Genomic DNA, 25,585 nt, shown 5'->3' with positions numbered 1-25,585 from the left:
ATACATCTTTATCTTTCATCCCTGTTTTTTATATTTTATATTTTATTCTCGTGTGTTTAGTTTATTGGTGCTGCTACTGTTACGACAAATTTCCCCTGGGGGATTAATAAAGTACATATCTATCTATCTATAAATATGCATTTCTCTTTTACAAGAGAGACCTTTACAAAATAAGTCACATAAACAATTTACATAAAAGGCATAACGGAGAGAGTGTGACTATATATAAAACAGTAGCGTTCGTCTTACAACATGTTGTGTGTGTGGTGTTTGAATGTCTCATTTGAAGTGTGTTTCATGAATTATTAAAGCCCAGGGTGAAATGTGCAAAAATGCATTTTTGGCAAATTCAGTAGAGACTCTGAGGCTTAGAGACTCTGACGTAATAGTTGTTTGGAACAGAAGAAAGGATTTTACAAAGTGTATAAACCTATACAAAGGTATGAATGTACACATGTTTCCTCTTGTTGCTTCACTATAATAACTTGACATTCTGAGGGTATATCTTTAATTGGAGCTAAAATCGCACAATGAAAATGCAGAAAATCACCATAAAAAAATGAAGTATTCATTTATCATTAAAAGCAGGAGTAGAAAGGTATAGGGGTCAAAATCATGGAAGATGTATAACACATTTGATTAGATTAGATCTTATTAAATTTAACTGTATTGTCATTGCAGTACAAGCACAAGTACAAGCATTTGCAGAACAAAAAGCAGTAAAGTACAGACTAATATACAGATGTATAGTGTTATTATGTATTAAATATAATGATTAATTATATTAATTAAATATCAGTAAATAATCCTAAACAGTATGGGGTATAGGGATATGCTCAAATATATAGCATTGTGTGAAATGAACACATGTATCACGAAACTATATATAGATTATTATCAATATATATTGAAATGGCAACCAAAGCCCACGATGAGGCAAAAGTGTATATATGTAAATGATTTATCAAACAAAGGATATTATTATGCATCACTGTGTCCTAAACTAGCATCGAACTCGTCCGGCATGTTAAACGTGTAATACAACAGCGCCACCTGTCGGTCAAAAGATGAACAACCGTATGGTGTAAAAATGCTTAATCAGCTTGAACATGGAAGCCTACAGCAGTAGCACACAACATAAGTTCATTCATTAAACTAACAGAGTAGAAATACATACCAATAGCATAAATGAGGCAGAATTAAAAACACCTGTAGAAGACTCTTGCGTCGAATCACTGGGCGCGGCCATATTGGGCGGTACCAAATTGCGCACTGTCTATGACAACATTAAAGCAAAAAGTTACACAATCTGTTTTACTCTAAGGAAAATAATTATATTGTACAAGTGCATTATAATATATGCCTTACTATTTGGGCATACCTCGGCATTTTATAACTCTCCAATAAATACATATATACATTCTCTAATCGTACCCCCTTCGATTTCAGTTCCATGGTACAGTCAGTGGGCAAGATGGCGCTGGCCAAGGTTGGTAGATGTTGTCGGTCGTTAGTCCGTAATCCCTCCAAGGTAGCGTTTTGTGGTGTTTTACAACCAGGTTGGATAGAAGCTAGTGTTGGAGGTAAGACACATAAAACCCGTCGGTATGTTTCTATGTTTGAAAACGGTCTTGTTTTTTAAGAGAAGCTACGTTAGCATCTGGTAAACAGCCCCACATGTTGACAGAAGTACTGAACTGACTGTTCATAAACATCCACCGAAACGTGGCGTATCTGGGGTTTATAGCTGTTGCAATATGGCCTTTTTATTTGATAACTTAAGGTTTATGCTATTGTCGATGCAAACTATCCAGCTAGGCCAAGTTTAGAAGGGCTCCTGTGTATTAAAATGTAGTTTATTGTTGATGGGGTGATGAGAACTCACATGTATATGTTTACCACACAACACCAGTGCATTTTTATAGTTGTTAATATAAGTGGAAAGTAACTATATAGGCTGAATTTGAACCCAAATGTTAGGTAATTGTACTTTACTTTCCATCGTATGCTTCTCTATACTCTATACTACATTTAGAAATATCATACTTTTTACTCCACTACATTTATTGTATAGGTTATCACTGTTGGTACAAAATAAACAACTAATAATGTATCATATATTATTATAAATATAGTTGGAAATAGCTCCAGCTTTTATCAGCCACAACATCAAACTGTACACTTTAATGCATCACTAATTGTAATTTAATATTGTATAATGTATATTCCTCTGAAATTGGCCACTCTGTAAATACGTTATTTTATTTGTGTTACATTTTGGTTCTAATACTCTATCGCTCTTATTTAGTTAAGATTTTGAATGCATGACTTTGGATTTGAACAGTTTTGTAGTATTGATAGTTTTATTTCAGTAGTTATTGGTTTTCTCTGCAGCCAAGAGGCATCTGTTGTCCGAAGATGTCATCAAACTACAAGACTTTCAGCAAAGGAAGCTGGCTGTGGCTCATCTCGTCACTGGATCCAAAGGTGAAGCGGTTTTCCTCGATGGCTCCACGGCTGCAATGTTATGTCGTTTTGTTGTGAGCTCATATTCTCACCCCCCATTCTCCAGGAAGTTACATGGAGCTCTTCAGCCAGAAGATGGACAGAAATGAGCTGATTCTGAAAGATGAGCTGAAGCTTCTCCTTCACTTGTGCCAGTCTGCAGATGACATGGCGATAGCAAGAGCTGCCATTTGTAGGTGCGGTACATTCTTTATTTGCAATTTTGTAACGCATAAACACACTTTCTTGCAAAGTAGATCATTTGTGCACCAAACATGTTCTCTCAACACGGCAAAACAAATGTCTCGAATGGATATACAGGGTTCGTACGGTCATGGAAAACCTGGAAAAGTCATGGAATTTTAAAATGGTCATTTCCAGGTCTGGAAAAGTCATGGAAAAAAACGTAAATCATAAAATTTCTGGAAAAGTCATGGAAATGTGTTATAATCACATGTTCATTTACGCCGAGTTTGTAATAATTAATATGTTTTTTAAAGAAAGACGCTCAAAATATAAGCCGGCATACGCTCTCAATATGTTCTAAATTGTTCATGTTTATACCGAGATTTCAGTTTGGCCATAGAAATGTGGTTTAAAGTCATGGAATAGTCATGGAAAAGTCATGGAAATCCATTGGTCAAAATGTGTAAGAACCCTGGATATAAATAATCGTGTATTAAACAGCTGGTTGATGCATGTGATCTGATTCTTTTAGGTATCACGCAGAGAACCGGAACTTTGCCTACGGAGAGTTCAAGTTTGGTCCACTCTTTGTGAGGCTGTGCTATGAGCTGGGTCTGGAGAGCTTGGCTGCTGCTACACTTACAGACGAGGTGAAATGTTTCATGTTCAAATGCACTGACCAAGTGTCGTAAAGAGTCAACACTTGTGCATAATTTATATTTCGAAGGGCTGAATTGGACTTGCTAACTTTTCCTCTCCTTTGTTCGAGCAGAATATGAGGGGATTTTTCTGTGAAGCAACCTCCTTTAACATCACCATGGACATGTTATTCACCAAAGGCTCTTTTGAAAGTAAGTGGTGAATTAAGCTCCCAGTGTTTTTTCCCCCTCTGAAATCCTCATCACATACACTACCGTTCAAAAGTTTGGGGTCATCCAGACAATTTCGTGTCTTCCATGAAAACTCACTTTTATTTATCAAATGAATTGAAAATGTAATAGAAAATATAGTCAAGACATTGACAAGGTTAGAAATAATGATTCATATTTGAAGTTTTAATTTTGTTCTTCAAACTTCAAGCTCAAAGGAAGGCTAGTTGTATAGCTTATATCACCAGCATAACTGTTTTCAGCTGTGCTAACATAATTGCACAAGGGTTTTCTACTCAGATATTAGTCTTCTAAGGCGATTAGCAAACACAATGTACCATTAGAACACTGGAGTGATGATGGAAATGGGCCTCTATACACCTATGGAGATATTTCATTAGAAACCAGACGGTTCCACCTAGAATAGTCATTTACCACATTAACAATGTAGAGAGTGTATTTTTGATTAATGTTATCTTTATTGAAAAAACAGTGCTTTTCTTTGAAAAATAAAGACATTTCTAAGTGACCCCAAACTTTTGAACGGTAGTGTATGTATAATATTCCCAACCCTGGTTATTGCAGATGCCTTGGTGGTACTACGGACCATGAGGGAGCACGGCGTCCCATTCAACAAGGACACATTGACGCTGGCGACTGCTATCTGCTATAAAATGGTAAATTAACTATACATTTGTACTTGATACAAATGTATAGCGATACATTTGTATCAAGTCTGTTTCAACATTACCGTTCTCAAAGTTATATTTGTTTTAAGATCTAGAAAATCTCTTTAAAGTGAGCTAATGTTCTGGGTTTTGTTGGTCAGAACACAGCAGAGTCCTACAGGATATGCACTGCTCTGATGGAGGAGGCACCGAGCAAAGGGCACGCCACCCAGAGACATGCTTACTGCTTTGCTGTAGCATTCGCGCTGAGACAAGTGAGTTATATCTTCTTTCTTTCTTCTTTATTCCTTCTTCTTCATCTTCTTTCTTCGTTCTTCTTCCATTGGTGAGATAGTTGTGTGGAATATTGTTTAATATATATTTATATGTATAATAAATAATTAGTTTTCTCTGTTTGTATTTTTTCCAGAGTGACATGGAAAAGGCACAGTTGTTGTATGCACAAATAATGAACACTGACAGCAGATTATGCCAAAATCTGAAGGTAAGTGTGCATCATGTAACATACATTATGTAACATACACAGTATACTTTGTGTCTCCCTTTTCTGTTGAATTATTTTTAATACATGTTTCTTTGGCGATATAGGTCCTAATACTAGCAATGTCAGGAGCGGTGGACGATGCCATTTCCATCCTGTCTGCAGCCACGTTGGATAAAAGTTCTCCTTTTGTAAGAAAGCCCGAATTTTCTCAGGAAGTGGTAAGTCTTGCTTGGTATCTCAGACACAACAAAAACTCACTTAAACGGAGTCAAAAGATGCAGTAAGTTATTCAATATTTAAACATATTCCTGTATAATACTATTTTTTTCCTGTTTTTTCTGTGAGTTGAATAATGTCAAACCTGAGCTAGAAACATGAAGGCTTATTGTAACCTTTAATTTTAATTAGATAGTTAACAGAAGCTCCAGGGATGAAAATCTAAATCCCTGAGAAAAACTGCTGTGATCTAATTTGCTCGCTGACCTCTTGCGACCCGCTTCAGGTGGATTTGCTGCGCTTGAGGACTGAGGGCGGACCACACATGATAACAGTAGAGCGGATCGTGACTCATCTCGAGCGAGCCGATCAAGTGACCCAGCAGACCCTCGATGCCATGCTCTGCCACACACCCACTGGGAAGAGGAAGCCATCGCTGGTAATGGACGTGAGGAAGACCAGTCAAAGGACTCTGAAGTCACTGCAGTCCAATCTGCTGTCTGAGTGAGGGGAGCCGCACGTCATTCCAAAGCCTGCGTCCATGAAAGGCTGAATGCAATCAGCCAAACACTGACTGGTTTGAGTGGACTTTGTCCTTTTTACTGAATCTACCTCTCCTTAAACACACTCAGTCCTCCCTCTGCAAACTGGACTTTTGTCTGGTTTTTTTTTGTTATCCCTAGGTAAATTGTGATGAGAAATGACCCAGTAGGCACTTAATGAAAAGTTGCTGTGAGAAATCGTTAAAATAGGCAAGAAATCCTTTCATGGACGGATGAACAGATCTTGAGTGATTTGGGAAGACTCCGTTGAATATAAAAGTGTGAATGAGTGATTAAAGTTTGGATATTCAATACTATATACAAACAGCGTTGTCTTGTTTTAATGTGAAGGGGTGCCGGTAAAATCTGGTTTCTTTTTTCCATCTTAATGAATAGCATCACAAAGTTTCATGTCTGTCTTGAAACAATGTTTTGCTTGCTGCAATTACTCGTTCACAATTCATACTGTCCATGAAGAGATCATGTATTACAGCGCTCTCAATGTAGGGTGATGGCTTTCAAAATTGAGGTCAATATGAGGCTTCTTAGTAGTTTGAGTTAAGTGAGTATCTCCCAAATTACAGCCGTTTAGAATTAAATATCCCCTTTTTGTTTATAATTTCACTGCAGATTATCGCAGCAAATACAACCTGTTTCAATGTCGATTTAAAACAGTTTTTTATGACCTTTTAGGAAGAACATGTTATTTATTTTTGCTGATTGTAATGTAATGGTAGCACATGGAAGGCCCACACAGGATACTTAAGAGCCTGCCACTTCCAGATATCCATTGAAAAGAATTATACCATCATATTTCAGCTTTGCATTTTGATAATTAAAAAATATGTTGTCAAAATATTCATTACAACGCCAAAAAAATAAATAATCTGCTGACCCTTGCAGGTCTCTGCATGTAAACAAACCGTGACGCGCACCATACGCCTCCCACAATGCACCGCGGTCATCGGCTGAGCAGCCGGAGAGGAGAACAACGGAGCGGCTCCCAAACTGCGTTATACTATTATATTATAATTAATAAAAAGTCAGTTTAGATTAGTTAATTTTTTTGCTCTTTCTTAAGAGTGACAATTTCCTAGCGGCTGCTCGGGGGCGGTGCTACTTAGCATTAGCTAGCTGGCTAGCTGGTACCACCTCACGAAGAGGGAGGAGCTGTGTGAACAGAAGCTGGACACAAACAAACAAAGGACGGAACATATTAAAACAAATAAGTAGAAAAGTTTTAATTAAACTAGCATCGCCGACCGGGACCGCTGTGTCGTAATATTTTTGTTCAAGTAGCTGGTTGTTGTCGTACGTAACGTCGCTGTTATGCGCACGGTAGTCTGAGGATTAACATCTGTAAACACTGGATTCCGGAGGCTTCAGCTAACGCCGCAGGGAGAAAACAGTACACAACACTACACACACACACACACACACACACACACACACACACACACACACACACACAATGAGCACCGAGGCAGAGACCACCGCGGCGTCCACTAAAACCACCCCGGAGGACGATGGCATGACGTGGTGGTACCGATGGCTCTGCAAAATAGCCGGAGTTGTGGGAGGAATATGTGAGTAAGCTGTGAAAAAATATTGTTATAAGTATTAAAAATAGCAATAGGCCGCTGAGATAACGTTCATCCCAAATCCTGCAGAAGACGTACGTATATACTGTCGATGACATTAAGTTGGTGCTACTTTATGTGTATTGCCATGTCAGCATTACTTGTATACTGAGTGTGTGTATTCGTCTGCATTAATGTGAGAGAGAGTATAACCAGGACAGAAAGGGCTCCAGATTACTATTTTTGAAAGACATTTAAAAAAAAAAAAATTTGTATTGTTTACAATTCTCCCTGAACGTGTCTGCAGCCACCCCAGACACACCCTGTGTTCCCTCCCTGCAGCCGCTGTGGGACACCGCCTGTGTGCATGACACGTTTCAGAACAGCTGTTTATTCCTATGAAAACAAAATGTTACGAACACACAAAGGCGACACAAACAGTTACTTTCACTCCTTTTCCCTCGTCGACATTTGCAGCTCCGCCGTCGCAGTGACACCAGAGCCTGTGTCACATTAACCACGCAGGCCGATGCATATTCAATGTGCTCTGTATTATTAAGGAGGCTGCATGGCCTGAAGGATCAAGATATGCCACATTGTTCCATTGTTTGTGGCCGTGTGTGTGTGTGTGTGTGTGTGTGTGTGTGTGTGTGTGTGTGTGTGTGTGTGTGTGTGTGTGTGTGTGTGTGTGTGTGTGTGTGTGTGTGTGTGTGTGTGTGTGTGTGTGGGTGGCCTGGTAGTTCACATATTTACATATGCATGTATGATCTCTTCAGTTTCTGCCTCAATCTGCTGTACGGCGTTCTCTCTCAAATACTAAATGTCATACTTAGCATTTAATATTTGTACTTTGTATTTGGAATGGCAGTGACAAGTTTTAAAACACCCATTGCGTTGGCGTTTTGGTTAAATATCAAATAACGCAGGCTCCTTTTTATAAATATCACGCATACAAGTATCACAAGTATAAATGAGAAATAATAAATATTGGTGACTAGAAAATGTTTCTGACTGATTGTGAAATGTTGATAGTGTTGTTACATATTATTTACTACTTAGTAGTGTTTGACATTTTACATGTTACAACAAGAAAAAAATAGCATGTTGATTTGCTTTGTTCTAGTGCTTAAATTATTATAATTATGCTGAGATTTTTTTTTATTGTTTACTAATCTTCACTCCCTCATTTGTGTTTATATATATAACAAATAAGCCAGAAAGGCACTTCAGTATGCACTTTGCATGTTGTATGATTAATGGCTTCATGTTAGTGTGAACACTACTGAGGATTTAAGTTTGTTATACCTCTAGTACTGCCATCATAGGTTGATGTAGACTTACTGCGGTGGTGTTAATTGCTTTGTTGCCATATTACTTTTTTTTTCAGAAACTACCAATAAATTCCCACATGTAGAACATGTTGACAGTGAAAAAGATGAAGGCAGGTCCCATTAGATGTGTATGTGTGTGAGTGTGTGTGTGTGTGTGTGTGGCACAGTTAAATATATAATGGATCTTTTCACACATACCACCGCCATGGGAAAAGCCAGTAAAGGCCGATATTGACTGCACAGATTATGTGCATGGAAAATGTAGCCTGCTTTGATTTCTAGTCTAGACTGTGATCGTTTAATACGGGTTAATTTATTCATCTTTAGCCCAAGCATGTACCGTGAGATTCTTTTTAACGTCTCTATATCGTTGCCGGATGTTTCCTTTGCTTTTAAAATACAAGCATCGGTGCGCGGCTCTTGAAAGACGTGCGTTGTTTGTTATTTCCACGTATTGTGTTTCCAGCGCTGCTCGTGTTGTGTCTTTAATAATTACTGCTCCGCTCTGTCGTTTCAGCCTGTGCCATCGCAGGAGTGTGGAACTGCGTCACCGTGAACCCTTTAAACATCGCTGCAGGAGTCTGGATGGTGTAAGTGTCACACTCGTGATGCTCATTTAAATGTATAACATGCATAGAATAGCTCATTCAAATTCTACAGGCCTCGACATTTATTATACTGTTGGTATGACGGGAGACAAAAATAAGAAACGTGTTATAAAACTGCTTATTTAGACTAAACAATGTGCTGTATTGCATTATATTACTCATTTGAACTCAGGGTCGTTTCACTGTCACAATGCACAGTGAAAGTGTGGTTTTCAACAGCCTGATCATCATTTTATTTATCAGAATCAGGTTTTATTGGCCAAGTAAGTTTGCACAAACAAGGAATTTGACTTGGTAAAGTGACTCTCAGTGTGCTTACACAAAATATACATGACAACACAATACAAAACAAACGGTCTAAGAAGTTTAACCCTCCTGTTACCTTCACATTTACTAACATATTTTACCCTTGGGGTCAATTTGACCCCAGCAATTAAAACCTCCAGAAAATTATTAGAATTAATATTGTTTCCCAAGTTTAAGTGTGAGGTACTTTATGTTTGTTTGTTGACTACCTAAATAGCCCTTTAAATATATAAAAAAGTTGATATTTATTATATGTTTGACACAGTGAAAAACAGCCTGGGGTCAAATTGACCCCAAAGAACACCGATGTTAAACATTGAATGGGGTCAAATTGACCCTAAAGGTAACAGGGGGGTTAAGGAAGTTTAAGAAAGTATATACAAGGCGGAATGGCTATTTGCAGTAGCTGTGAAACAGTAGTGCAAGAAGAAGTGGAGAGTGCGAGAAGTGATAAATATGTAAATATATAAATATGTATGCTACAGTGGGTTAGCTGTTGGGATGAGACGATGCTGTCATCAGTCGGCTCCAGTCTGGCCAACATGTCACCGACACAGACGTGAGCTGGTTCTATTCACGTTTTACGAAACATCTACAAGCTATCTTCAGATATCAATGATCCATCAGAGCTTCACTGCATATTCACAGTTTTTATTATATCTTGTGCTTTATGCACTGAAATTATCTGTATATTCACATCCCTTGATCTGCATGCGCAGTATCATCTTTCATCGATACAGCGAGCCTCGTGTGGCCACACCCTCTTCTCAAATGACGGAGGTGTGGAGACATTCTTGTCATGGGCATGTGGCCGCATGGAGTTGCTCAGCCTTTGAAGACTTGAGCACAATCCTCAGGAAACTGTGGTTTGTTTTTCCTTCCGTTGGCATTGAAAGCTTCGCTGCAATGCTAGCTGTGAACAAAGATTTATATAAATTACAATGTAGACATTGTGCCGTTTGTTTTATACACAACAGATTCAAAAAAGCCTTTAAGTGCAATTCATTTATTCTTAGGTAATGTCCATCTGTGTAATTTTTTCACTTAATCAATCAATCAAACTTTTGATTTCAGACTCAAGGTCCAGATCATACAAACATTAAAATAGAATAAAATACACACAAAATCACAAGTAAAATACATATAACTACAAATGCCATTATAAATAGACGGGTGTTCCAACGTCTCCACAGCTGGGACTGGTCGCGTGTAGCACTACACTTTATGTTTGATAAAACCATGATGATTTAATTTCACTTAAGTTTAAACAATTGTTATATCAGTCTATAAACGGACTATCAATCAACAGCTATATTGCTGATTTATTATTCAGTGTTTCCAAATTCTTAATTCTGATTTCAAAAGTGCTGCTTTTCTTAATCTGATGTGTGTTTGAGTTTAGTCAAACGAAAACATGACTTTTTAAGGCTTCAGGACATTGAGAACAAACTATTAGTCAAGAAAATATTTGGCATCTTAATCGCCAATTAAAATAAGACAGGGTTCGTACGGTCATGGAAAACCTGGAAAAGTCATGGAATTTTAAAATGGTCATTTCCAGGCCTGGAAAAGTCATGGAAAAAACTCAAATCATAAAAGTTTTGGGAAAGTCATGGAAATGTTGTTATATTCACATGTTCATTCACGCCGACTTTGAAATAATTGATATGTTTTATTAAAGAAAGACGCTCAAAAACGCACAACATTTTCTAAATTGTTCATGTTTATACCGAGATTTCAGTTTGGTCGTGGAAATTTGGTTTAACCCTCCTGTTACCTTTAGGGTCAATTTGACCTCATTCAATGTTTAACGTCGGTGTTCTTTGGGGTCAATTTGACCCCAGGCTGTTTTTCACTGTCAAACATATAAGAAATATCAACTTTTTTATATATTTAAAGGGCTATTTAGGTAGTCAACAAACAAACATAAAGTACCTCACACTTAAACTTGGGAAACAATATTAATTCTAATAATTTTCTGGAGGTTTTAATTGCTGGGGTCAAATTGACCCCACGGGTAAAATATGTCAGTAAATATAAAGGTAACAGGAGGGTTAAACATTGAATGGGGTCAAATTGACCCTAAAGGTAACAGGAGGGTTAAACAAAATTTCCACGACCAAACTGAAATCTTGGGATAAACATGAACAATTTAGAAAATGTTTTGCGTTTTTGAGTGTCTTTCTTTAATAAAACATATCAATTATTTCAAACTCGTGTTTGAATTCCTCCGTGTGTGAGATGTGTTTGTTTTCCTCTCCTCCTCCTCCTCCTCCCGCCTGCAGGCTGAACGCCTTCGTGCTCTTCCTGTGCGAGGTCCCATTCTGTTGCCAGTTCATCGAGTTCGCCAACGCGATCGCGGCCCGCGCCGACAAGTTCAAGCCGTGGCAGAAAGCCTTCTTCTACTGCGGGTGAGGACGGCTCTGCACTCACGTCGTTGTCGTTTGAGAGTGTTGAACACCTCCTCTCTTTCTCACTTGTGATTTCCTCCCCTCTCTCCGTCTCTCGGTGCTCAGGATGGCTCTGTTTCCCGTGTTCTTGAGTTTCTCCTTCACGACCTTGTTTGGAAACGGCATCGCCTTCGTCACGGGAGTTCTGTACGGCCTCGCGTCTTTAGGCAAAAAGTAAGACGTCCGTTAGCAGCTTCAAACATGTAACTAGAACGGGCACTCGGTAGAGCGCATACCTTCGCATATCACAAGATTGGGCATTGAATTATGAACATTTTGGCATTAGTTGCATGACAATTGGATACAAATTGACCTCGCTATGGTAAAAATAAGATTTTGACCTTTCCGTGACATTGACCTTTGATCCGATCGATCCCAAAATCTAATCAAATGGTCCCCGGATAATAACCAATCATCCCACCAAATTTCATGCGATTCGGTTTAATACTTTTTGAGTTATGCGAGTAACACGCATACAAATAAATAAATAAATACACGGCGATCAAAACGTAACCTTCCGCATTTTCAATGTGAAGGTAATGATGTGATATCGTGCTCTTGTGAAGCGGGGGGAAGGAAAGCTCCTCTATATAACAATCATTTGATGGAAAACTGTACAATACAGACATGTTGTAATTAATCGTATATTTTGATGTCTCTCATAATAACGCTCCGCTAACAGCTGACATGCTCTCATTTAAATGCAGTAATCCACACTATAATCCCCCAACTACATTTGTATTGGATGCTTCTAACGACCCTAATGAGCCTCTTTACCAATTAATTAACTTCTGGCAACTAACATTGTCCACCCATCTTTTTGTTGCCCTCCTCCTCTCGCGTCCCGTCGTCCTCTCTCTCTCTCTCTCTCTCTCAGGGGAGACGCGGTGACGTATGCCAGACTGCAGCATCAGAAACAGGGGGATGAAGAGAGGATGGCAGAAACGGCAAACGGGGCTCCGGTGTGAGGCGCCCGCCATCTCCCACTCCTCCTCGCACTCTCTTTTCTCCCACCAGCCATCTTCCCTCGCTCTTTTCCCCCCGTTTCCGTTTCGACATCATTCTGATACTGAGTTTTATTTATTGACTTAAACCGCTCCTGACCGGCTCGTGTCCGAGCAGATGGGATTCAGTCCCGCTATTTGTTCCCCGGCGTGTTAGTGGGACCTCTTAAACTTTTGTTTTTATGTGTTTGTGGTCTTCTTCTCGCGGGTTGTATTTATTGTGCGGTTCCCTTTTTGTTGTTGTTTTGTTTTGCCGCCGTCGGTCGTAAAAAAAATTGACGTTTTTAGCCCGAGAGTCTTTCAGGAAAACCCAGTAGAAATGAATGTGATTGTAAAAACGTAACTTCAGGTAATCGGCTCTGACTCCCGAGGCTGTGATTAAGAGTCGTCTGTCACCGCATATCTGTAAATATCCCCGAGTGTTTCCCGGTGTGAGAAAACGATTTCAAACGACCCCTGCAGGCGAAACTCTGAATTGCAGCCCCGAATGATTTTTAAATACTTAACCCTCCTGTTACCTTTAGGGTCAATTTGACCCCATTCAATGTTTAATGTCGGTGTTCTTTGAGGTCAATTTGACCCCAGGTTGTTTTTCACTGTGTCAAACATATAAGAAATATCAACTTTTTTATATATTTAAAGGGCTATTTAGGTAGTCAACAAACAAACATAAAGTACCTCACACTTAAACTTGGGAAACAATATTAATTCTAATAATTTTCTGGAGGTTTTAATTGCTGGGGTCAAATTGACCCCGAGGGTAAAACATGTTAGTAAATGTAAAGGTGACAGGAGGGTTAAAGTACGGCATTAGGGATATGTGTAACATTGGGAATGTATCTGGGATACCCAAAGATAAACACTGTTTATGTTTTTCATATTTGTATTTAATTGGTTTAAGCTCAGCTGAGGTATTGCGGCGTTAAACCTTTTGGTAGCGTAGACTCTGGTGGAAAGGGGCTTTCATTAAAAGCTTTGAGTCCATCCGTGAGCTTGTGATCAAACAACGGTACATGTGGTTCTGATGGGGAACACTGGATTATGCACTTCCTTGTTATCCTTCTTAGGGGTTGGGGGCGGGGTTATAATCTGTTTCTGAATACCCGCTATGTTTGTGACGAGTCTTAATTGGTACGCTCTACCAAAAACACATGAACAATGAGGGGGGGGTGTCTGGATTCAGGGACTCGTTGGTCTGTCCTGCTCACGTTCACCAAAGCCTCGGTTTGCCTTTAGCGGGTCAGCGATTTGTGTTTGTGTTGTTGTTGCCTTGCCTCTTGTCGGTGTCATCGTCAATAAGGACGCTTTTGGGATTCATCGTTTATTATACACGCACCTCTTCCAGCTCTCAGGTGTCATTACTCGGCAACGCACAACGTGCAGACACACACACACAGGAGTTTATGCGTGGATGTGCAAACTAGCATTACTGTGAAATACTGTCATTTTTGTGGCATTTAAAAGATGCATAACCAGCCGTCACGAGTGATTGGACACGACACACACACACACACACACACCAGCAGTGTGCTCCAGTCTGACACTACACACTAACACGACTGTTCTGTTTGGATGTGAAATACAATAAACGGCGTTCCCTGTCCACAAGCATCCACCCACGTGTATTTTATTACTGTGACGTGCATCCAAGACTTTAATGTGATAATACGATTGGAAACGTGTGATTGAATTTAACTAATTTTTCTCCGCTCAGGAATAACATCAAACCACGATCATGTAAACCGAGATAGCACCAAGACTCAAAGTGTTTAATGTGCATTAATGGTGCATGAAATTATACACAAAGGAATTGGAGAAAAGCGGGCATCAGCAAGGCCAGAAAAAAATAACAATTAGTTATAAAGCCAAACAGCAAATATCTTAAGATCCTTATTGTGGCTCCAAATGTCCTGAAACCAATAAAAAGAAGTTCAAGTGTAATCTGAATCCACAGCTGCAGGTCAGATAAGCTCCCAGTATGAGTTCTGATGTACAAATAACAATAGAACAATTCCTTCCATTACAATCAGGGTTCATACCGTCATGGAAAAGTCATGGCATTTTAAAATGGTTATTTCCAGGCCTGGAAAAAGTCCTTGAAAAAAATTAAATTCCAAAAATGTTGGAAAAGTCATAGAAATGTGTTATATTCACATGTTCATTTACGCAGTTTGATGAAAACTATATATTTATGTCAATATTTATTCTTTTAATCAAACTATTGTCTCTCATTTAAGGTATATTGTGTATACACCGAGATTTCATGGAAATTCGGTTAAAAGTCCTGGAAATCCACTGGTCAAAATGTGTATGAACCCTGTACCATGTTAAACATTTAAAGATAAAGAAAAACATTCAGTCAATTTACACTATATGGAAAAATCCATAATCTCTTAGGTATGCACTGCTATGTTACAGTTACTATACTATTACCACTGCTACTACTATTAAACATACTACTGCACAAACAATTACAAATAAGAAAACAGTGTTAATAGAGGGGGACTTGAGTTATTGTCTTTTAAACGATTCATTTGAGCTCTGATTTCATCTCTGGATATCTGCTCGTGTTGCTTTGAGAAATCACACATCAAAGGGGATTATTATCTCTTTCATAGCCTATGAATACCATTAATTGGCCTTCGACTCAATGTGACCCTACATGGCGTTTATAATTGCCATGAAGCTACTTCAGAGGCAATTAGATGCTTTCATTATTCTTCCCTGTTTGTGACAGGAACGGCACTTAAAACCTGTGATTACTGAAACGGGATCGCTTTTGGAGCAAATAACACCCGAAGGTTCAAATAAAGCGTTTTCATTTCATTTGTGTTGGTTCGGAGGGTTATTTGTGTTGTTGTTTTCTCATCTTGTAAATCCAACAAAGGAACTGACTTGCAATTAAAGTGAATCCTTTAATGACATCATGCACCAGACAGGCAGACACATACTAGTTATGTTTTGAGTAATAACATCCCATACCTGTGATTACTGGAGATATTTGTGTCTCGTGTGCACATATATATATATATATATATTCACTATAATTATTAATATATAGTGTATTTATTTACAGAGGATCCCTTAGAGAAGAGAGTAAACCTCTAGGTTAGGATACCCCAGCACATACGATGTGGTGGACATTAAATATTTATTGTTTTTTTATTGCATTTTCATGAAATGTGCTGCAACTGGATAGATTTATTTTGACATATTCTTCCAATTCTATTCAATTCAGTTGATTTTTTTTATAGCCCAATATCACACATTACGCATGTGGGCTTCAGATGTGTTGTTGTTATTGATCTAAATCTTTTTCACGAGTTGCCTGTTGATTAATTAATCAAGTTAATGATCATTATGCCAGTTTTAGCCCTCCCTAGGGAGGCATCTTCTCTCACTCTCTTACTGCCACAGCTTGCCATTTGTGTGCAGATTGGAGGGATTTAGTCGCCTCTTTCTAACATTAACATATCTTAATTAATTTGATTTTCAAGGATTAGTCATTATAAGTCCATCTGCTGTATATGAAGATCTTTCTTTTATATGTAGCGATACTTTTAGTCTTAAAGCATATCTAGAAACCTGGTTAAAAAAAACAACATGTTAATGTCTATAACAGTGAGCCACCAACAGAGGGCGCTAGTGCATTTTTATAACAGCACCTCTTAGCTCTAATTACTGGAAGTGTTTAACCGAGTATTTAATTAATGATGTCATATATTACTGCCACAAGTAGAGAAAGGGCGGTTCTTTTTACAGTAAAGCTTGCCGGCTTATTATTGGCCTGAACATGCAAATGATTAATGTTAATACCAGCAGCTGCACAACAACATGTGGGGACTTGATAAAGGCTCATGGGCATCATGAGAACCAGCACTCTCATTATTATCACTTCATAACCAGCAAAGAGACAATTATTGTCTGAACAGAGATGTCATTTTACAGTCATAAAAAACAAAGTGCCTAAACTCTTTGTTATCTATTCATAGAAACCAGGTAAGTACCTCATTTTAGTGAAGTACCTGAGCGTGGAAGAAGTCATCAGAGAGGAGAGTTAAAAAAAAGAAAGTCATGCTCTAATTAAGTTCTTAATTCAAACCGCTACTTGATTAAAAGTGCATGAGTATTATCACATGTACTTCAAGTATCACACATAAAAGAGCTTGTGATGCAGAATGCAAAGGGTTATAATATTATTGTAGAATATGATAATATTCGGCCTTTTAATGTTGTAGTTCCTCAGTGTGGAGACAGTTTTTATACTTTATACACTACTGCATATATTGTCATATAAACATGTCATACTTTGAGTATATATAAGCATGTGACACATGCTTATACTCAAAGTATGACATATAAATATATATATTTTTTGTTTTGAATTTCAACAATATAATATACTGTTGAAATTCTCTCATTACCCAGCAGTGGATCCTCCACAGGTCCTCTTGGAAGACGGGAATCAAACGCCCGTCTCTCGGGTGGGAGGATCCGAGCGCGGCTCCGGGTTACGTCATGCCCGGAACTTTGCTCCAATGAGGGGCTCCGAGGAGAGAGAGAGAGAGAGAGAGAGAGAGAGAGAGAGAGAGAGAGAGAGAGAGAGAGAGAGAGAGAGAGAGAGAGAGAGAGAGAGAGAGAGAGAGAGAGAGAGAGAGAGAGAGAGAGAGAGAGAGAGAGAGAGAGAGAGAGAGAGAGAGAGAGAGAGAGAGAGAGAGAGAGAGAGAGAGAGAGAGAGAGAGAGAGAGAGGCGGGTGCAGAGCTGCTCGCCACCAACAGGACGGTATTCAAAAGAAATAAATAAAGAAGTCAGGCAACGAGCAGCTCCACCTGCGCAGAGGGAACACCGCTTTCTCACGCTGGATTCCCCCCGCGCGTGACTTTGGAGAGCACGCGCTCCTCCTCCTCGTTGCTGTGCTTCTATTTTTTAATGTCTTCTTTTTATTTTTTTACGAGGAGCGCGGAAGTAAATCACCCTTGAAGTGTGACTCTGGGCATTGTCACAAGGAAAAAGCGCCCAAATCTGTCCCTCCGGTGGACGGGACCTTTATTTATTATTTTTTATGATTTATTATTTTGTTGCGAAGCTCCACGCGACGACGATGGGCTGCGTCTCCACTGGGAACTCGGAGTCGGACACACGGGAGCGCAGCGTTTCAAACGCGGCCGACATTTGTCTGTTTATTTGTTAAACACAAGGGAGGAGGAAGAGGAGGAAGAGGAGGGGGGAGGAGGGGGTCATTTGGAGACCGTGATGCCCGCGAGGAACAGGTACAACCTGGTGGACGACGTCAAGGACTCGCGGCTGCCGCTGCACAACGACGAGGCGTACCACCATGGGATCTCCTTCCAGGCCAAGGTGAAACCCACACACACACACCTGCAGAGAGATATTAAGATGTGTATTTATTGTGACACAGTCCAGAACCGTGCAGTCGGCTGCGGGTCTGGAGCTGACTGGCAGGTGCACCCCGGGGTGACCCTCTCGGATGTGTGTGTACTCGGCTACACACGTGTGTGTGTGTGTGTGTGTGTGTGTTTAGTGCTGCGAAGCCTCAAGGGAATTGTAGTTTTTAAGTGTATTCCGAGGTGGAGGCTTTTATTTTTAGAGCTCTTAAAAGTGAACTGAGTGTATTTTCTGTCCCCCCCCCAGTCATTGAATTATTAACCTCTCGGTGAAGAAGCTTTACAGAATTCAGATTTGAGTAACTATTCACACACACGCACGCACGCACACACACACACACACACACACACACACACACACATCCTGACGTTATCTCTGGCCGTCAGAGTTGATTTGCAGGGCAGGAAACAGAGCAGTAGAGCGGTGAGAACATTTGGGGAGTGACTAGTCCAGAGGTCAGTCACACGTGTGTCGTGTTCCTCTGGCTGCTCGTCAAGCAGCTTTCTCCTCTCAGTTGGTCCGTTTTGTCCTCGTCATTTTTCGTCTATGGAGCAAAAACACATCCGAGGATACAAACAATCGTAAATCTTTCTCAAAAAGACACAAGTATGAAGCATGAGTCGGATGTAAACGTATAAAACTATATGTCAGTGGATTCATACGTTCATCACCGTGACATGAATACAGGAACACAACAAATATAAAACGACAACGAAGACGTCTTGGTTAGTTCAGTGTCTTTCGGTTTGAGTTCATCGGGTGACTATTACTGCATATTGTATATATATATATATATAAATAAAAACAAATAACATCTTTTAAATTATCCCATATTTTCTGGCCTGGACTCCACTTTGTGAGTTAATTGTGCAGCTATATTGTATGAGATAACATCTTGAACTCTCGTGTGTGTGTGTGTGTGTGTGTGTGTGTACTTCAGTACGTGGGGTGTCTCGACGTGCCCAGGCCCAACAGTCGGATGGAGATCGTGGCGGCCATGAGGAGAATCAGGGTAAGATGAAATCATGCCGTGCGTGTTTTAAGAGCACAAGTACACACACACACACACACACACACACACACACACACACGTCATACCGTTTGTTTGGATCCTTGACTTCTGGGAAAAGCTTCTTGAGGAGGAACTGTGCTGACTAACGCGTCGTCGCCCTGTGCAGATACGCTGGTGCAAGTCCAAGGGCCCGGCGCGTTATCGCTGCCTCCGATGAGAGTCAGACTGATAGTTTAGTAGAATGTCACAAATCAACCTTTTTATCCTTCTTTCTCCTCCATGCCTCCTTTTGAGTTCATTACCATTCACACCAGTTTCCCCATCACGCTCATATCAGTCGCGTTACTGTGTCAAATGGAATAATTTTTCCCTTGTATCCTCTCGGAGCCGACCCACACTATCAGAGAGACGGGGCGCTTCTGTATCTGAAGTATGACTCACTATCTGGCTTGGTTCAGACATGAAGACGCTCTTAACACACAGCTGAGTGAATGTGAAAGACATTTGATTACACTACCGTTCAAAAGTTTGGGGTCACTTAGAAATGTCTTTATTTTTCAAAGAAAAGCACTGTTTTTTCAATAAAGATAACATTAATCAAAAATACCCACTATACATTGTTAATGTGGTAAATGACTATTCTAGGTGGAAACATCTGGTTTCTAATGAAATATCTCCAGAGGTGTATAGAGGCCCATTTCCATCAACGATCACTCCAGTGTTCTAATGGTACATTGTGTTTGATAATCGCCTTAGAAGACTAATATCTGATTCGAAAACCCTTGTGCAATTACGTTAGCACAGCTGAAAACAGTTATGCTGGTGATATAAGCTATACAACTGGCCTTCCTTTGAGCTTGAAGTTTGAAGAACAAAATTAATACTTCAAATATGAATCATTATTTCTAACCTTGTCAATGTCTTGACTATATTTTCTATTCAATATTCAATTCATTTGATAAATAAAAGTGAGTTTTCATGGAAGATACGAAATTGTCTGGATGACCCCAAACTTTTGAACGGTAGTGTATTTTTTATTTTATTGCCACTAAAAAGCCAAAATGGAAAGTTTTCAAGCAAACGGTATTTTTCTCAGAGAAACCTGTTAAAACAAGAAGACGATATCTCAAGCGACATAAAGTCGTCTATGGAACAGAGCCGGACTGTTTTCCAGTGGATGTGTGACTGTGCAGATTAGTGCTGGTTATTTTCTGCAATTCCCAAATCAATAAACTGGTGGATTAAACCTGATCATCTGGGGCGATGCGCGGCGGATCTCAGAGAAACACACGAGACCCGACGCAGACGTCTGTTTACGCGATGTCGCCGTTTATAGAAACACACACTCATCGGGGCTCGTCGGAGTGTGTGTGAACGCGTTTGTGTTGGGTTTTGTGTATTTTTAGTTCCCTCGAGGTCCAAAGAAAGCCTCGGATCAATAATTTATGAGTGAGTGTATTTAGGTTGCAACTCTTTGCCCATTGTATGGAATATCTTTGCTTATGAATGGCTAACGACACTCTGCCCGAAAGGAAGGACGATCCATAAAGAAGCTCCTCTTATTTATTATATATATCGTCGGGTGTGTTGGACGTAATCTGCTGACGGGGGCTCGACGATATTTATAGACTAGTGGATGACTTTGACTTAGTTGTTTTTAATGTGTCTTTAAAAGCTTTAAAGACATAACAACAATTTATTTTCTGATGACATTAATATGGTTTATGTTAGTGACCTCTTCGAGATGCTGTACGTGAGCTGGACACAGCTTTGGACACAATGCTAGCTGTTTCCACCCGCTTTCAGTCTTTGTGCTAAGCTATGCTAAGTGAAGTGTCTCATGGCTGGAGCTTCTTAATTCAGGGAGAGATATAAGTGGTATCAATTTTTGTTCATCTAACTCTATTAGGGCTAACGATTTTTTTTTTTACATTTCTAACCTTTTATCCAAAAACAGAACTCTAAACTAAAGTCAGTTTAAAGTCTCTCATGCGAGTTGTGGCCCCTGGTTTTAAAACTCATGGGCGGTAGAGATTGTATTCTGTGTGCCAACCGCTCCTTTTCTTTTGGGTGAACCCTCCCACCCGGCGCCCACACTGAACCCACGACTGTTTTAAAGGGCCAGTGCGCGCGTTTAGGGAACGCTTGCCAAGTGAAATGTAATTAGCTTTTGTGTCTCTGGATATTTACTGGCCTTCCTGACGTCTCTTTCAACAAAAGCGAAGAGGCCTCGTCTTTAATTTAAAAAGTGCAACCCTGTAGCCGAGGGAGGAGAGTGATTAAAGAGACTGGACTGATGGCGCTGGAGAGGAAGCTCCGGAGGCCAGACAGGTTAGCGCGGAGGTCTCGTCTCCCGTCGGCCTCGGCGGGAGCGAACGCAAGAAGGCGTCGAGGAGGAATCCCGGGTTTGACCGGGCCGGAGGAGCCCGTCGAGTAAAGTCCCTCGTACGCGTGCACCTGCCGTTCCCACGGCGACAAAGTGAAAAGACGACATTTTGTGTCCTGTGGATCTTTTACGGAGTCGTGTTTTGTAAAAAAATAATAATAATTCTTCCACTACGGCTGACTGGTCCCACTGTCTCGGTTTATAATAATTAGTTTAATTCAGTTTGACCGGTGGCATAGAACACCCCCCCACACACACACACACACACACACACACACACACACGTGAACTCAAATTGTAAGAGTTCACTGGAATGTTCTTGTGTAATGAGTGAACACCGTTTACAGGAAGCCACATTGTCTCTCTACAAAGAGAAAAAAGTTTACAGCTACCTCTCCCTCCCCCTCATCCATCCATCCATCCGCTGCCGTTTTTCTTTCCATCCCTTCACTCTCCTCCTACTAAAATAGAGGACCTCGATTTAGCCCATCTCTGCTATGTACTCTGGCGCCGGCGGGAATAGATGTGAGGCGGCGGGCAGGCCGTGTGCATGTTTCCCCCTTTTGAATTCGAATGGGATTTTTCGGCTCCCTCGCATGTCCGTCAGGATGCAGCCTCCTTCCTCCGGCTGCCAAGAGTCTGTTCCATGGCTGCCTCTCTGTCTGCCACGTCTCCTGAGAGCATCTCTCTCTCTCTCTCTCTCGCGCAAACCGTCTGTCTTTTTCTTTTGTAGTTTCAGAGTGGGTCCGTTGAGTCTGTTTTTTGTTGTTTTGGAGAGAACTCTGAAGTGTCAGGACTCCGACAGGAGGAGATGTGTGTCTGTCGCGAGGGACGTGGTGGGAAAACGCAACGCTTTCAACTTCACTTAAAACTGTGGACCAAAAAAAACCAACTTTATTTATTTATTTATTTTAGACAGAGCAACGCCTTTCATCTCACGTGTGTTTGCCTGCGCGGATTTATTTTGTATTTGTTTTCTTTTTTAAAGACAAAAAGCAGATGCATCACAAACGCACACAATCAAATGTTGGCGTCGCAGCTTCTTCGCCTGCAGCCCAAAAAACGGAGAATAACCATATTTCCCGTTTAAACATTGTTCACTGTCAGATGTTGGCAGCGAGCTGATGAGGCGCTTCTCCGGAGTCGGACTTAAAAACAGATGATTGTGCTCCAGGAGTCGTGACCCGACATGAACAGAAAACAAATACCCGTGAATCACATTTGTTTTTGCACAACAACCCTCCTCCAATGCATGTCCTAGAAAACAGAGGAGGAATGAGAGCGCAGATGAACTCCTGGCGGGGGGGTGGAGTTGGACGGGTGTCGTTCTGTGCACTCTCACATGTGTGAATGTGGGATATGCACTATTTAGGAAGGCATGATGACACATATTGGGGGGCCAGAGGGAGGAGGGGGGGGGGGGGTCATTGTTTTTACTTTTGTATTCATTCCAGCTTAATGGCAGATGGACAAGAGCATTGTGGGTGACCTATATGCGTACTGGATTAGACGTGATTTCATCTTTTGAAAGGGTGCAGTTACTCTTTGTTTAATCCCCCCCCCTCCCCAACCCACAGAGAAAATGGGGGGTTCCATTCTTCTTGATTAACACTCCTTTTGCAAAGTAAGTCACAATCCGTGAGCAGTGTTTTTAAAGTGTTTTTAAAGTGTCCTCCACGGTGCGGTGGCCTTGGTGACGGTAGCCGCTAACAGGCTGTACATCATCTCCCTCGAGGAGACATCCAGACTCTCTTTATGTTTTACCAGTCGACCGTTTGAGTAAAAAAAAACAACGATAATTATTATATATTTTTTCTGATTCATATTTCTTGACGAAATGTCGCCGTTTTGAAAAGCTTTAAAAAGCAAAAACAATATTTGTCTCTGCATGCCGAGGTGTACATGTTTACTTCACTTTCAAATATCGCACGTGGTCATTTTTCACGAGTGCACGCGCTTGAGTTAATGTTTAATCGTGCATTTATTTTCCTTTATATATACTGTGTGTGTGTGCGTGTGTGTGTGTGTGTTAAACATACTGGAGGGACAGCAGGTCTTTGCTCACATGGATAGAGAGACAGGTGGTGAGTGGTCCCTGCCTCCACAACCAGCATTGTGTTGCACACACACACACACACACACACACACACACACACACACACACACACAGGCTACCATCATCTTCCCTTCGGCAATGCTGTGTCTTCCAGTGCCACAGTTAGTCAAGTCTTCTGACCGCCTGAACACGCACCGCTGGGCCAGTCGTGTGTTTTTCTTCTTTCCGTGTCCTGTATATATTGAATACATGAACATAGAGTGTGTTTGTTTGTAGCATTTCCAGACGTGAAAAATCATTAAGACAGAAAAAAAACGTATCCGAGCTGTCATTTCTTTGTCGTATTGTAATACGTCAGAAGGTCCGAGCTCATAGTTGTGGACAAAGTCGACGTCCCAGAGGCAGAAACTCGTGAGCTGACGTCTGTTCCTGCAGCCTGCAGCTCACGTCAAGTACAAACACAACTTGAGTCAACAGGCACCAGGAACAGGGGACACGTGTGCAGATATACCGTGTGAGTGTGTGTGTGTGTGTGTGTGTGTGTGTGTGTACACTTGCATCTGTATATTTACAGTTCAACACAATACACCTTTGGACAATCTGTTCATTTTCAGACGTGTCGGTTTGGGCCGGACTGAATTATCGCCACAGATATTTTACTCTTTATTTTTTGACTCTAGCGCCACCAGCAGGTTGATATTTTTTTGCTCTGGTTGGAGTGATCTTGACAAAATATCTGACTTCTTATTTACACATATTCATGTTCCCCAAAAGATTAATTCTGGTGACTTTAGTGCTCCACTGAGCCTCACAGTGCTGTTGTGACTTGGGCGGCTTTAGCTCAGTGGGGTAAGAGGGCCGTCCTGCAACCGCAGGGTTGTGGGTTCGATCCCCGCTCTCCCCATTAGTTGCAAGTCGAAGTGTCCTTGAGCAAGGCACTGAACCCCCAGTTGCTTCCCGGGCGCTACACCGCAGCCCACTGCTCCTTAATAACTAAGGATGGGTTAAATGCAGAGAACTAATTTCCCCTTGGGGATTAATAAAAGTGTATATTCATATTCTATCCTCATCTGCACGTTTCTCATTGCAATAAGTCAGTGACTCCCGTGCTCCGATATCTTCTCTAAGGACACTAACGGTGATATCCTCTAACTGTTAGTGTCCTTACCTTCTCTCTGCGTCTGTATTTAGTCTCAGTAAATCTCCGGTGTGTTTCATTGGCGTGGTTTGTTTGTTTGATGAATGGCTCTGTTTATTCTGCAGGTCTGAATTCACCACGTGTCGCGCCGCTCCTCGGGTCTCCGTGGCAACCAAGCTCTGCCCCCAAAACACGTCCGTTTCTCAAACTCCTCGTCCGGTTTTGTTTGGGATGGGCTCAAAGTTTAGGTGCAGATGGAGAAACTAAGCCCTCGTTTCCAACTGCACACAGGCTCGACTTCTGCTGCAAAATTGAATTAAAATCTCCCCTTTTTTTAACCGGAAACTCTTTGTCCCCACGTTACTTTAATAAAAAATAAAAAAACGTGTCGGGTTCTTCTTCTCGGCCTGGAAGCGTTCTCTCTGAGCATGAGTGGGCAGATGAACTATTGCATTATGGTTATCGTTCGTTGGATAATGATTGAGAAAGAGGGCTGCAAGCTTTCGAGCTGCTGCCCTACTTCTAAACGTTATTAGTCGTGTGTGTGTGTGAGTGTGTGCGTGTGTGTATATGTGTGTGTGCGTGCCCATTCATCTCGCTTCTCTCATCTTGTTCCAGCGTGCTCCAGAGAAAGCCTCAAGGTCTCATTCTACCGCGGCTGCATCGCTCACCCTCCTTGTCCTCCCTCCTCGTTTCCTTTTCGTTTCGCCACCTTCGCCTCTCGTTTCCTCTCCCGTCTCCGGTCTGTGTCGGTTCAAACACGCAGGAAGCAGTCCGGGGTTTTAAAAGCTCTCGCCACTTTAACCTAATCCATAT

At 40.9% G+C, this 25,585-nt stretch overlaps 3 protein-coding genes across 4 annotated transcripts in view; all 3 read left to right on the top strand.

Annotated features, from left to right (window-relative positions):
* Positions 1-1,453: 1,453 nt before the first annotated feature.
* Positions 1,454-5,808, top strand: ptcd2 (pentatricopeptide repeat domain 2). 2 transcript variants are annotated; one of them, XM_056432547.1, is made up of 10 exons: positions 1,454-1,583; positions 2,395-2,487; positions 2,573-2,702; positions 3,224-3,341; positions 3,464-3,542; positions 4,146-4,237; positions 4,390-4,503; positions 4,659-4,733; positions 4,838-4,951; positions 5,236-5,808. In XM_056432547.1, the coding sequence occupies exons 1-10, from the start codon at positions 1,454-1,456 to the stop codon at positions 5,455-5,457; spliced, it is 1,167 nt and encodes a 388-aa protein (XP_056288522.1). In that variant the 3' UTR covers positions 5,458-5,808. The 2 variants fall into 2 exon arrangements, with proteins under 2 accessions (XP_056288522.1, XP_056288523.1); XM_056432548.1 differs by having other exon boundaries at positions 1,493-1,583; positions 2,376-2,487.
* A 656-nt stretch (positions 5,809-6,464) lies between these two features.
* On the top strand, positions 6,465-14,385 carry cacfd1 (calcium channel flower domain containing 1). The gene is made up of 5 exons (XM_056433054.1): positions 6,465-7,077; positions 8,920-8,992; positions 11,602-11,727; positions 11,833-11,940; positions 12,644-14,385. The coding sequence occupies exons 1-5, from the start codon at positions 6,963-6,965 to the stop codon at positions 12,732-12,734; spliced, it is 513 nt and encodes a 170-aa protein (XP_056289029.1). The 5' UTR covers positions 6,465-6,962; the 3' UTR covers positions 12,735-14,385.
* A 3,156-nt stretch (positions 14,386-17,541) lies between these two features.
* si:dkey-34e4.1 (carboxyl-terminal PDZ ligand of neuronal nitric oxide synthase protein) overlaps positions 17,542-25,585 on the top strand; it is a 38,841-nt gene continuing 30,797 nt past the window's right edge. The window contains exons 1-2 of the mRNA XM_056432785.1: positions 17,542-18,129; positions 19,118-19,189. Of these exons, the coding sequence (XP_056288760.1) occupies positions 18,025-18,129; positions 19,118-19,189 (177 nt within the window). The 5' untranslated portion in view covers positions 17,542-18,024. The remainder of the gene's footprint in view (positions 18,130-19,117; positions 19,190-25,585) is intronic.

Source organism: Pseudoliparis swirei, chromosome 15 (genome assembly GCF_029220125.1).
Source record: "Pseudoliparis swirei isolate HS2019 ecotype Mariana Trench chromosome 15, NWPU_hadal_v1, whole genome shotgun sequence".
In the NCBI taxonomy this organism is placed as follows: Eukaryota; Metazoa; Chordata; class Actinopteri; order Perciformes; family Liparidae; genus Pseudoliparis; species Pseudoliparis swirei.
The sequence above is the reverse complement of the archived record's forward strand: the minus strand, read 5'-3'. Positions and strand labels throughout refer to the sequence as shown.